Source organism: Ceratotherium simum, chromosome X (genome assembly GCF_057802395.1).
Source record: "Ceratotherium simum simum isolate JZ-2026a chromosome X, ASM5780239v1, whole genome shotgun sequence".
NCBI classification, from domain to species: Eukaryota; Metazoa; Chordata; class Mammalia; order Perissodactyla; family Rhinocerotidae; genus Ceratotherium; species Ceratotherium simum.
In genome coordinates this window covers 61,986,586-62,000,575 of record NC_141940.1, presented here as the reverse complement: position 1 = coordinate 62,000,575, position 13,990 = coordinate 61,986,586, and the positions used below count along the sequence as shown (strand labels likewise).

Genomic DNA, 13,990 nt, shown 5'->3' with positions numbered 1-13,990 from the left:
TAAATATGTATTTTTTTCTCAGTAGATTTACACTTTTAGTTTTAGTTAATACTGAAACTAGTTTATATTACTGAACACATATGCACTGATTAGAGAGGAATGTGGCTCAGAAGCATGGCAGAAAAAAATGCCAGCCTTTGTCTTATTCAATCCACACATACATGTGCATTGACTTAAAAACAAATATTGACATATAACACCATCATGTACTCTGAAAATACAGACTAGGCTATAACTTAAAGATTTCAGCAATTTAACATGAATGTAACAAAACAAAACATTTATAATTTATACCTTTGCTCCATCTGAAATATTGTCCCAGTTTCCACCACTCAAAGAGAACTTTCCATTGCCTATACGCAGCAGTATCTCCTCAGGAGTGTCATTGGGGCCATTAGCAAATGGAGTGTAGCTATTAATAAAATAGATTTTAATAGACATAAGGGCCTAACATACATATTAAATCTGAATGAAAGTGATGAGTATAAGACTACATGCAAATATTTACTATAGAAAATTAAGAATATCATCTAATATTTCCCTTCACTGTTCATATCAAATTTTATATTTCAAACAATGAACTTAATCCTAACAAATTATTTAGTAAATGCAGAGTCTGGCCTACATCAATAGTTTTGTCTTTGATCTGTTAATCAATGTAAAATAAAACAAAGGTGGCTTTTCAGGTAGAGCTACAGTCTTAAAATCAGACCAGAGTAAAACACACAAATTTTGTATTCTCCCAAGCATAAGCTAGCAAGCCAAATATTCCTACTAAAACAAATTATACTTTTATATATTCGTAAGTATTACATTGGTTCAAATTTATTCATTAGCATTTTACCATTATTATCAGTGGAAACAGATTAAGAATATTTTTAATTAATGTCTATGAAAAATTAGTTAAATATATCAATATAACAAAAAAAAAACCTCTAACCATTAACATTATTATGTGACTCAATATTCATGGATAGGAAGACAAATACATTGTATAAAATTAATACAGTTTAAAATTAATTATAGATGACAAAAAGTGATCAGTTTTGTACCATTTTAACAGATGGAACAGAAAATGGTATTCAAATTTGGGAATGGAAAGACTTATGGTTAAAAGTATGAGGAACATGTCTTAATATGTTAATGTCTTAAATCCCTCATGTAACAACTGAGTTGAGATAACACTAAAAACACACACACTCAATCATGTTTTGTTTAATCATAAAAGTAAATATTTGAAAGCACCAATCTAGAACTGGTATCACATGGTTTGAAACCAATAGTGCTGCATTGCTGGTCCTATGTAAACTTTAGCTACCCTTAACTTTAGCACTTGCTGTGGTCTGTAAATATCTTGGATACATTTACAATATATCTAAAAGAAATAAAAGAACGTGTAACACACTGACATATGTAATTATCACCAAGCCAATAAATAACTTAGAGTCACCATTTTCATAACATATTTAAAAAGCTCCTGTTATGTCAAGCATATTTCAATTACACTAAATACTTTAAAAAGTAACACCTAAGTACATTATAATTACATTATAATTATTCAAATTCTATTCTATGCATTAGACTTTGTTAAACCTAGTCTTTTTCTACAGCCATAAATTTTTACTCCTAAACGAAATTGCTACTCATTATCAAGAGTACAACAGTACTTGCACTATCTGTAAATTATCAACATTAACATAATCCAATTATTACTTTTCTTTAGTATTTCTTTATTCTTTTAAGGGAAGGCAGCAGTGTATTTTTCTGTAGTTTGGTATTCTGTTACTATTTAGATTTGTTATAAAGTTCCATCTTACTATATCTGTATTGCCAGGAGAGCCAGAATTCAAGTATTTTTTTAAAAAATTAACTCAATATCAATAAGTTCAGAGGGCAAGTACCTGTTGAAACATGAAATTATTTTATGCTCAAGTAAACATTTTCAAAAACTAATGCATGCAATGTAAAATATCTAAATAAAAACATATGCTTTAAAAAGTTTTAGTTCCAGTTGAAAACTCTTTTAACTATATATCTGAGTAGTGCCTTATTAAGTGCCTTACTTTATGTTTTTTAATTTTATACGTAAACAATATATAATACTTTGAAATGTTGATAGCATTTTCCTTAAGGTTACTTTCATCTGTCCTCTTTCTAGATAAAAATATAGAGGTGAAATTCAAATAATAATGTGAATTATTTTGAGTATATAAGTTTCTTACCCAGCCAACATCGTGTAAAATAGGACTCCCAGACTCCAAATATCACAAGCAGCATCATAGCCCTGTTGCATAAGAACCTGAGAAAGAAATACTCATTATCTGGTATTATTTAGTATCAACTCAGTTTTCCCATCCAAAAGAAAGTTGTTGTGCTTCTAATAATCTTACAAATGTTCACAATTTAAAAACTTAGATCATTTTAATCTTTTCAAAAACAGATTCACTTAATGCTAAAGGCAAAGTCTTCTGCAATTAGCAAGCACTGAATAATGGCTATTAATAAGGTGATTAAGTAACATGGGCCATACAAAAACAACCTTGTAAGTAAGATATGATTCCTGATCTCAATGAGCTTTCACTCCTCCTTTTAGGAAAACCAGACATCGACATCAAAATTTAAGATTAATACGTACACAGAATTTAATATATACTACACACAGTACTGTTTTTTAATCCTGACACTGCCTCTATGAGGTAGATATTATTATTTCCACTTCAAAGACGCGGAAACTGAGGCAAATGTTAAGTAATTTGCCCAATATCACAAAACTAGTTAAGTAGTGGAGTAGGTCTTCTTACTCTAGAGCCTGTGCTCTTAGTATCTATGATAACTGCCTCCTTACTACACAAGAGATGATAATATATGATCTTATGAAATCAAGATGAATTTATATTTTACATACAAAGCTCATGTCTTGAAAAGATCAGTATATTTCTGGATCACAAATACACATTTGATAAATTCTGAATGGTTTCATTAATTTTTCATATACTAATTTAGGTAGTTTTTTTCTTTTGGGGCCAGTATTAATAAAAATCAAATAATGTATTTATTATATATTCATGTGAATTTTCTCTATGAAGTTAATAAATAGTTTGTTACAAAAACAGAGAGATGAAATGAGCCCTTTTTTTTCATTTAGAAAAACAAGCCCACTGCTAAAGCCTTTAGGCATAGAAACAAAATAGAAACATTATTAATGCATTAACACTGGGGATTGCATAACCACCAGCATGGACATTTCATTTATAAAAGGCTAAAAATATTAATGTTTGGCTTTGACCACTGCCAGACATGAATAATGAGTACCTAACTAACTTAAAATTCAAGATGTTTTCTTCCTAGTCAAAGTGTATTTATAAGCACACACATATGTGCAAACTTGAGAAGTTGAAGAGGTTATAAAAACACCTATGTAACTGGCTTATGTAATAACACAAGTAGGGACTACAAAAGCCCTAATAAATAATGAGGTGCAGCTAAACCACTCACATCACAGTAAACCTAAGTTGGCACCCTCTAGTAAAACACAAACCTCTCCTGTTTTTATCCCCCATCTCTTTCCTTTTCTCATCATCTCTTATAGTTCTGGGCATCACCATGTTTTTCCTGGTTCCTTTAGGACAGTATTTTTAAAGCTTTCCAGATAATCCAAAGCACAGTGAAGGTTGAGGGACTGCTCAGGAACTAGCTGGACAGGTGAAGGTTAATCCGTGAGTCAACTATAGGTATTTCATACTCCCATATCTTTCCTAGTTAATAAGAAGAAGGGCACAGAAGGTGTCACATCGCTTAACCTAATCAGGACCCACCATGAAAAACTTGTTTTAGATTTACCACACACTTAAACCCATTTTGTATGGGTAAAGAAGAGGCAGTCTTTTGTTCTAGAGCAGGTCTCAATGCCCTATAACAGTTAAGAATAACTAGCAATAAAAGAAACAAGGCAAGGTGGTGGAATGAATGAAAGAGTACAGTGCAGAAGGTGTGTTTCATGCCTTCTTACTTGCATCAAGTGAAACATAAAGAAGATAGAAGTCAGAATTAAAGTAGTTAATGCCATTAGCTTCTCCCATTTGGCTTCCCAAATCAGCAAAAAGTAACATAGATAGAGATTCTCATTACCTTTGCTCTAAAGTTCAAATCAATTCATATTTGAAGCAAAACATACGACAGCCCGGAGCCAGAGCAAAGTAGGGTAATTTCACAATTACTTTATAAAGAGCTGCAGGCACAGGATCCATCCAATTTATTATAAGTTCCTTTAATTCAGGATCATTCTTAGACCTCAGAAGGCATTAAATATCAGTTGAATAATATAATGGATCCAATATAATGGATCTAATAATATAATGGATATAAAAGAATGAAATATATTTGGAGATATATTAATTTTTGTGACATAAGTATAGTAGAAAAGCACATGTAATTAAGTAAACCTTAAGAGGCTGATCGAACTGATGCACACCAAAAAAGTGAATGAATATTCCTTCCTTATTAAGCTGAAATTGTACTAATTAGTTTATCTCTTGGAAAACAAGGACTATTTATGGACTGTGATAAAATAATGAACTTATACCCCCATAAATGCTATTATTTATTCAAATATCTGCATGGATACTTGAATCTTTCTGATTCTAGTTTAAAAGGTAATGCATTTCATATACTTACTTCATTACTAATTTCTGAAAGGGTCTGAAATTTTAGATAAAAGTCTTAGGCAAAACCTCTGTTTCATTCACAACAACTTACAAATATTCATTGATTGCTAGCAGAGGCTTCAGCACTTGATAAAACTTTTCAAAGCATTTTAAAAATACAAATACTAGCCAAAGGTAGTTAGGCAGTAGTTACAGAAAAGTGGTCTCTGCATGCCCACTTGAAAATCTTCACTATTACAATGGTGAGAGTATCTTACTACAACGGAAGTCAGTTAGAATAAAAAGCATCAATGGGCTGTATTCTACTCTGTGGATCATTTAAAAATGTTTACCTAACCATTAATCTAAACACAGATATACTGTATATTTTTCACTTTAATGCCTGTTTGTGAGATGTTCATTTTGGACACATTCACTCCTAACCCTTTTCCAGTGAGAAGTTTCCATCATACCAAGGGTCCAGGTCCACAAGATTAAGTCAATATTAAGAATTCGGCCATTAAAATGGTTATTCTATGCTCTTCCGTCGTGTCTACTGCAGAAACGTTTGAATATTTACGACTATATATCCTATATTTAACAGAAGAGCCCTAGTCTCAAATATTCTGTCCTCCCATCCCATAAAACCATTGAAATGTCCTAGAAAGGCTAATTTTTTTTATGTCTAAGTTATATCTTTTACACCTGGGGGCAGTACAATAACTCCTTCTGGGATCATGCATGCGTTCCAATTTTTATTTTGGGAAATATTGTATCTATATATTGTAGTGTGATAAAAATTTGTATACTGATTATTCTATGAATTTAATTAAAATATAGATTAAAGTACATTCTCTGGATATGTACTTAATTTCTTATAGGGCAAATCTCTTATCATAGGACTACTGTAAAGTAGGTGTTATGCTTCTTCCTCAACATCAACATCTTAAAGGAAGATTTAATAAATTTTAACATGGGAATTTTTCATTATTAGAAAGTTATTTTTCTATTTTCTACATTTCTATTTTCATTATTAGAAATATTTTTCTAATAGATACATTAAAATACATATTTGTTGATGTTTAAATACAATTGGCTTATGTTATATCTGATGTGCAATATTATCCTGAAAGAGCTAGTATTTGATATAAAAATAAAATCAGAAAACATGCACATGAGATAGGAATTCATCCTCAAATTATTTTACTCTTCTTTCCTGACTTGGAAAATTCAATTTTTCAAACCTGAGGACTTGTGTGTATTTTGATTTATACTGAACATATGATAATTCATACAGGTTAGCATTATTTATAACATATAATAACAGTTCCTGACTTACAAACAAAGCTTACAAAGAATCTATATGGCCAAGACCACCCCTGATTCATTTTTTATCAACCATACTTTCACTGCTGTGGGAGTTCCTACTGTCAAAGCTCCCATCCCTATCATCAGGACTGTCTGTTGGAGCTTGCCAAATGTGAAACTTGGACCCCTTAACCTCCCCAGTCTCACCTTTCCTGACTCTTCCCTCTAAGATCTATGTATGAATGATATTTGTCAAGAAAAACCCCATTCCTTATAAAAACCCCTGTGAAGCTGTTTTCTCCAGGAATTAGATCTTAAACACAATCAGGGATGGCACTGCCCTTATACGTTATGTGCAATGCTAAAAAATATAAACTACCTCATGTTTGGCACAAACCAAAATATCTAAAAATCTATCCTGACTTTGTTACTAAGTGAATGCTGGATCCTGAGAAAGTTAATTAAGTACTTTGAGCCTGAGTTTCTCCATTTAGAATATTTAATATGTTGAAGGTGGGGTTATCTTACTCTCCCTCTCAGCTCTAAAAAGGTATGATTCTGAAACTAGTACATAACCCAACAGAATAGAATAATCTGATCACTACATTCAGGTTGGTTTCAGATGCTAGTTACAAGTCTGAATATTTACATTAGGGGTTATCAGAATTCTCTGATATAAAGAGCTTTATAGTTGGGAAAGGACAAGATAATTCAGCTTTTACCTACCTACCATAACACATACATGACATCATATACATTCAACTAAAGGAAAAGAATGAAGGCAAATACTGGAAGTTTTAAAGAATACCTCAGGTGCTACAAAGTTTGCAGTGTAGCATGGAGTTAAGAGAAGTCCATTTTCTCCTCGAAGTTGTTTTGCAAACCCAAAATCACAGATCCTAATGGAGTCTGCATTGGCTGATTCATCCATGTACAAAATATTACTAGGTTTAAGATCACGATGAACAACCTTGATTATAAAAGAAAAAAAAAGCATTACATTTCTTTAGCTAACTAAATATCTGTGAAAATAAAACATTTTAAGTTAATATATTTCCAGGAAAATGAACTTTCTCAATCATAAAATTTTGAAAATGACACTTTCTCCAACCTTAATAGCCTTAAGAGTCTGAAGTACACAGGGGAAATTATCTCTATCAGATAGATGATCCAGTTTCTACTCAAGCCACCAGTTTTGTTAACCACTTCCAAACTCAAAGTATCAAAACTCAATTCTCAGTTCCACTTCTGGATATCACGGAGTAAGACCCTACTCCTCACACCCCTCTCCACAGCAAAAACTATAAAATCTGAACATAATATCAACTACCTGAGGTACTAGAGAGTGAACAGAAGCAGACAGACTCTGGTGGGGAGTACACACTTAGATGAAGGAGGGAATACAGGAAGCTTTATGAGTAGTTTCCCATATCTGTGGCTTTTAGCCTAGGGTTAATTGCAGTCCTTAAGGCACACAGTGGTGGTGAAGAGACACATGGAAAAGCCCACAGCCTTTCTGGCCTGGAGGATCAGAAAAGAGATTCTGGGAAACCATGAATGCTGAGTGGAGGAATGCTGTGTGGGAAAGAGCCAGAACTGACCCCTGTGCCAAAAATGTATAGAAGAGGCTCAAAGTAGTTTATATAAAGACAAAAGATATAAACAGAGACCAGAGCTGTTGCCCAAAAAGCAGAGTTTTCAGTGCAAACCCTGCCAAGAAAATTATCCACTAAAACAAAAAAAAAAAAACAAAACAATAATAATCAGTGGAGAAAAATAACAGAATACAAAAAAAATCTCCATAACTTAATATTCAAATGCGCAGTATAAAATCCAAAATTATCTGATATACAAAGAACCAAGAAAATGGAACACAGTTTTAAGAAAAAAGAAAAATCAATCAACTCCGACTCTAAGATGAACCACGTTGGACCTAACAGACAAGGATTCTAAAGTGGCTATTATTATATGTAACATGATGGAGGTGATAGCTAATGCTATGGTGGTAATCGTATCGCAACATATAAATGTATCAAATCAACATTTTGTACACCTTAAACTTACACAATGTAATATGTCAATCATACCTCAACAAAAATGTATTATTCAAAATTCACAAGACTAAATAAATATAAAAAGTTTTAAAAATAAAGTGGCTCTTATAACTATCCTGAATGAAGTAAAACAAAACGTGCTTTCAATGAATGAAACTCGCAGCAGAAAAAGAAACAATGAATAAGAGCCAACTGAAATGCTAGAAATGGAAAATATTCTAAAATTCTCTATATGATGATTTCCTACTGATACTATCTACTTCGTTTAATCTAGTCCTATCTTTAATCAGCAGTTGCCACACTGAAAGCTCTTTCAAGACAAGGACCAAGTCTTACTCATGTTTCAATCTGCAACACCTTTTACAATGCCTGGCATGTAGAAATGATCAATACATGTCTGTCATTAATTTATTTAATTGATGTAAGAACCTGAAGGTTTCTAAAATAATACACTAAAGAAAAGCTGCTTATCATTTTCCTCTTCTCAAAAATTCTGGCTGGCCTTTAGAGAGTGTTGACAAAGATAATCAAGGAATTAAATTATAACAGAACTACTCCTTTAGCATTATACAGTTTATCGTTCAAAATATTGAAAATGTATTCTATTAAACCACACACAGAGTACTAGCTTATTTTTCTTAATTATAAAAGGATTCCATGTAGAATTTTCACTGTGCCAATTCTGAATTATCCATTATTTTACTGTTTATACTTAACTGGGCACATATCCACTACTACAACTGATTCAAATTTAAATTTTTAAATTGAGACTTTATTTCCTTGTATAGCTATATATAATAAATATTGACCTTTTGTTGATAACTTAATTCGTTTGATTTCTTTATAAAGAGACAGGAAGCCAAATAACAGGCCTGCCCCTACATTACCAATTTTAATATATTAATACTTTAAATACTTAGAATCCAAATTTCTTACTATATTTGGGAGAGAGGTTGGCAAGGGTCAAGATGTACACTTCTCTTACTGCTTGAACTTTATATGTTAGATATAGTATAATTTGAATAATAGTCACAACATGTCCTTGCTTCACTTTTAAGTTTGATTAGGTTTAATTATTTCAAAGTCAAGGTTAGATACATTTATATAATTCAAATCATTTTTAAAACTAATATGCTATTAAATCAGGGCCAACAGGCAGAGTGAAGAGAATTAATAAAGCATCACCCAATTTCCTAAATCTATAAACTTCACTACATTATGAGTTTTATTAGGATATTCTCTATAAAAATATATGTGATAGAAAAAGTAATTCATTTTAGGTGGCATGTCCTATACATAATTTTACGAAGATAAAAGTCCCAGAATTGAAGGAAAGAATATAACTACAGCTTACTCCTTGACAATGAAGATAGTCAACTGTCTTGGTTATTATGAATAGTACATCACTAGCTTCTCGTTCTGAGAAACATTTTTGCTTGAGAATACGGTCAAGTAGCTCTCCTCCTTTCATCAAATCCGTAACAAGGTAAACATATCTACCATCATCATAAACCTAAAAGAGAACATATTTTAAAAATGTTATTATTTATAATTATAATTCTGAAATGCTTAAATTTATTTACTTTGCTTTTTTAGTAAACCTCTAGTGTTAAAAAAGACATTATTCCTTTACTATTAATATAATATAGGCTGCAATGAAGATTAAACTGGATAAACAACCTGTTACACAGTCCTGTGAGATCATGTTAAACATATAATTTTAATGTTTGAAGTTGTACGTTACACTTTGTCAAAGATATAAATGGAAAAACAGAACTCTGTACCTCTCAAACGGCATCTATCTCATTTTTTACTGTATTATAGCCACTTCTCTTCCCTACTAATAGTAAGCTTCCTTCTGGCAGTAAATATATTATTTGTTTTTTAATATCCTCCCCACAGTCCATTATCTGACATGGTGTCCTAAATATCTGTTGAATTCAAATGCTATTATGAGAGAATAAATAAGATAAAAATATATACTCTTTCACTCATGGCATGTGAGAAAGATATATATACACACATATATATAAACTACTGTTTAAAGATTATGAATCAAAATGCATATTATCTGAAACAAACTGATCAAGGTGATGGCTTATTTATCTGTCTTCTCTACAGAGAAAAGAGCATTATTTTCTTTTTCTGTGTGTGTGAGGAAGATCAGCCCTGAGCTAACATCCATGCTAATCCTCCTCTTTTTTGCTGAGGAAGACCAGCTCTGAGCTAACATCTATTGCCAATCCTCCTCCTTTTTTTTCCCCAAAGCCCCAGTAGATAGTTGTATGTCATAGTTGCACATCCTTCTAGTTGCTGTATGTGGGACGCGGCCTCAGCATGACCAGAGAAGTGGTGCGTCAGTGTGCGCCTGGGATCCAAACCCAGGCCACCAGTAGCAGAGCGTGCGCGCTTAACCGCTAAGCCACGGGGCCGGCCCATGTAGCGTTATTTTCTTATGTGAAGAGTCAGCATTCAGTAACATCTATTAATATGAGTTACATGTTCATATTACAAAACTATAGACATGCCATTTCACTCAAGAAACAATCCATAATGCTACAGCCTACTGCTATACAATCAAAGTAAAATCTCCTAGAATTTGGAAAATTCCCAATGTCCTATATCTTCTATATTTATAGTACTACAGAAAAATAAATGGTGCTGGTTATAATGTTAACTAGTTAACCAGCCAAAATATATTCAAGTAATCAGCACACTTTCATTTACCAACCATCATAGTTCCTTTTTGATGTTCTCTAAGAAGTGTAGGAGTATAGAATCCCGGGGAAAAAATAAAGAATTGAAGTGGCAAATTTAAGAGTCTTGAGATTTTGTGGCATGAAAGTAAATACACCATAGACATGAAAAGTTTCAATAAGAAAATAAAATGCCAAGTCATGACTCACTAGCATAGCTGATACATAGATTTTAAATACCCACATCCTTTAAAGTGATAATATTGGGGTGTTGTCCATAGCGCATCAAAATTTCAATTTCTTCTGAGGGGTCTCTCTTACTTTTGTCAATGATCTAAGAAATAAGACAATAAAAATCTCAAAGGAAAACAAATTATTTTGTCTAAAAATGAATGAATCAATATACTTAAAACTCAAGAGTGATGCTTGTCTCATATTATTTCAACATTTAAAAATTTCCTATAACTGAAACTTAACAACATAGAAAGAAGAGCACTTTAACATTATATTTCATTTAACTGAAAATATACTGATAATGTGATCCAAATGTGATAGTAATTGTCACAATTGCTCAATCTTAACATACTACATTAAAATAAAACATTCAAAAGCAAGACATTCATGAAATACACTATTCCTCCAAAATAAAGTCTTGAAAATAAATTCAAAATGAAAATATTAAGTCTTAAGAGTTCTTTTTCACCATCTTATTCTTGCTATCTCCACTTGCTCCACTGAAAAATGTGTGTAGTTAACCTATAATTTAACTTACATATATAAAACAAACAAAAAAGTTAGGCTCAGAGACGATACCTTCACTGCAAATTCCATGTTGGTAGCTATATGTATGCACCGCTTGCAAACAGAATAGGAGCCAATACCAATATCCTCTTTCAATTCATAAACGTCACCAAATTGTGTAGCATTTCCATTTATCTGTTTTTTTCAAAAAAGTAAAATACTAAGAAGAATGAAATATTTCCACATGTTTTATGTTCTCTCTTAAATATACATCCATCTTGAATCTTTAAAAAAATCAAGAATAACTCATTCTAGAGAAGTTTTATCAATATTTATAGATGGCTTAAGCAGACTGAGATGATCCTAAACTGCAGGCTTTCTTGATCCCCCAAAGCCAATACAATAAATCAACTAGCTTATACATCACCATGACATTTTCTTGCCAAAAGAGATTACATAAATATAATCAAAGGTTACTACAGTCTGCTTTTTTCCAAAACATATGGGGACAACTTTAATTCATTATTATACAGAGATAAATGAAGAAGTTCAAAATCACTTAAAAATTATTGTAAATCCATTAGCAATAACTGAAAGAAATAATTATGCCTAAACTGAATAATCAGATTAAGTGGAATTTACCTGAATGATTGGTAATACATTTGCACTCGTAATAGGAGTGATTTTATATTCTTCTGCAATAGAAGTTGCAACAAAGCTGAATCCTTTGAAGAGCTGATGAGCATTAGCACTGGCTGGCAAACCAGGAGAATCTAATGTCCAAATAATCGTATTTAATTAGAACTACACAGAATTCTATGATATAAAATGTCAGCATTTCTTTGAAAACAAAGGAAACCATTAAATGTTACCCTCAGACATACTATATTATGTATTTGATTTATTGTATATTATCTGTCTCCCAACACTAGTACACAAGCACCATGTGGGTTGGAATTTTCATCCTATTCATTGCTGCATCCTCACTGCTTACTACATACTAAGTATTCAATATTTGTTGAACGAATGTATGAAACAGATGCCACTAAAAGTAAACCTCATTAAATACTAAACCATAAGAGTCAGAGTGATATATCTCTGTCTTACCTCCTACCCCCTACTCTCTAATGCATTAGCAATGTCAAAGGACTTTAAAAGAAGAGAAAAAAAACTTGTACCCTTTGCTCTAGTCCCAGCTTCCCTGATAAATATTTCCCATTTAAAGCCTCTACTTGAAAGGTATCCAAGCAATGCTGTATACAGGATCTACACTTCTATAAAGGGCAAACCAATCCTATGCACACTTACAATTCTTTTAGTTTTTACCTAAGAAATTAGTTTATTTTAACCATCTAATAAAATAAAAGCCCTGATGCTACACATAAACATGCATCACCTTTAGGAGTTTTTGCAGTATATTCAGGATCAAAACAAAAAGTATCATCTGGTTTTCCAGACGCAGGTTTGAAAGGAGGTTGAACTTCTCTTTTATATAATTTCTAGAAGACACAATAGGATAACACAAAAACATATTAACACTTTAAAATTATTATACTTTGTAAGGGAAAGCAGAACATAGTATTCACTAGTCCTTATCAGAAGACTCACAATTTCAAAAATGAAATTTCAACAGGCTTCAGACCTATTAACCAAATTCTAAAAATTTCAGAGATAATGTACAGAATCAAATGAGACGTGGGAACATAGCAGTGATGCTACAGGTTGCATTCACAAGGAATAAGAATATTCAGCTTTGGATATCAAAAACAGTCTTGAATTCTCACTGGTAAAATAACCATAGAGAATATATCACAATGTTACCATGTAGAAATAACTAATCACATTCAGGAACTTCAAAATTAATAATTAGACTATCTTAAAGAAGTACATATTTCACCTAAAATATTTACTTTTCACATAAAAATATGCATTAAATGTACTGTTTAGGGCTCTTATTATGGAATTCAAAAATTTCATCTTGTCTAACAATCTAACTTCCTAAAAATTATGTTTTTTAAAGACATAAAATATCTTACAATATATGAAAATCTACTTTTTTTGGAAATCTACTTTTTTAAAAGCTCACAGTGCCATAGTGGGGGAAAATTAATAGAGAATTACTTTAAAGTAATTTTCATTTATTTAAATATGTGAACATTTTACTCTTGTTATTTAAATTAAGAGCAATGAATATTAACTGTTTAAATATAAGAATGATAGAAAAAAAGCCTTCCAGTTTGTCTAGTTAAGGAGAAAGGAAGAGTAGAGAAGTTTTAGAAAAAAATGACAAGGAGATAAAAGGACACCAATAGAAGGATGCACACATATATGCCAAAGGGCAGACTCCCATGTAGCATGTCCACTGAGTGGTCTTTTAGGATATTTAATACTAATGGCTTATATTATGTTGCAGTTTTACAATTATAAAAATAAATCAAAATACTGCCTTTGAAACTTGTTATACAAGCCAGGTGAAATGTTGATTTGGTCAGTGAATAGTGGCTCTCTACTCCTGCCCTAGAAATCGAAAAAGACACTTTCTCTTTTG

General features: G+C 31.8%; 1 protein-coding gene across 5 annotated transcripts in view; it reads right to left on the bottom strand.

The window, feature by feature from the left end:
- RPS6KA6 (ribosomal protein S6 kinase A6) overlaps window positions 1-13,990 on the bottom strand; it is a 180,485-nt gene that overhangs the window by 52,494 nt on the left and 114,001 nt on the right. For all 5 annotated transcript variants that reach the window (XM_087427031.1, XM_087427028.1, XM_087427030.1 and 2 more), the window contains exons 13-20: window positions 12,839-12,941; window positions 12,085-12,215; window positions 11,515-11,637; window positions 10,946-11,035; window positions 9,360-9,518; window positions 6,760-6,921; window positions 2,223-2,299; window positions 295-412 (exon numbers count right to left, since the gene is read on the bottom strand). In XM_087427031.1, the coding sequence (XP_087283157.1) occupies window positions 295-412; window positions 2,223-2,299; window positions 6,760-6,921; window positions 9,360-9,518; window positions 10,946-11,035; window positions 11,515-11,637; window positions 12,085-12,215; window positions 12,839-12,941 (963 nt within the window). The remainder of the gene's footprint in view (window positions 1-294; window positions 413-2,222; window positions 2,300-6,759; window positions 6,922-9,359; window positions 9,519-10,945; window positions 11,036-11,514; window positions 11,638-12,084; window positions 12,216-12,838; window positions 12,942-13,990) is intronic.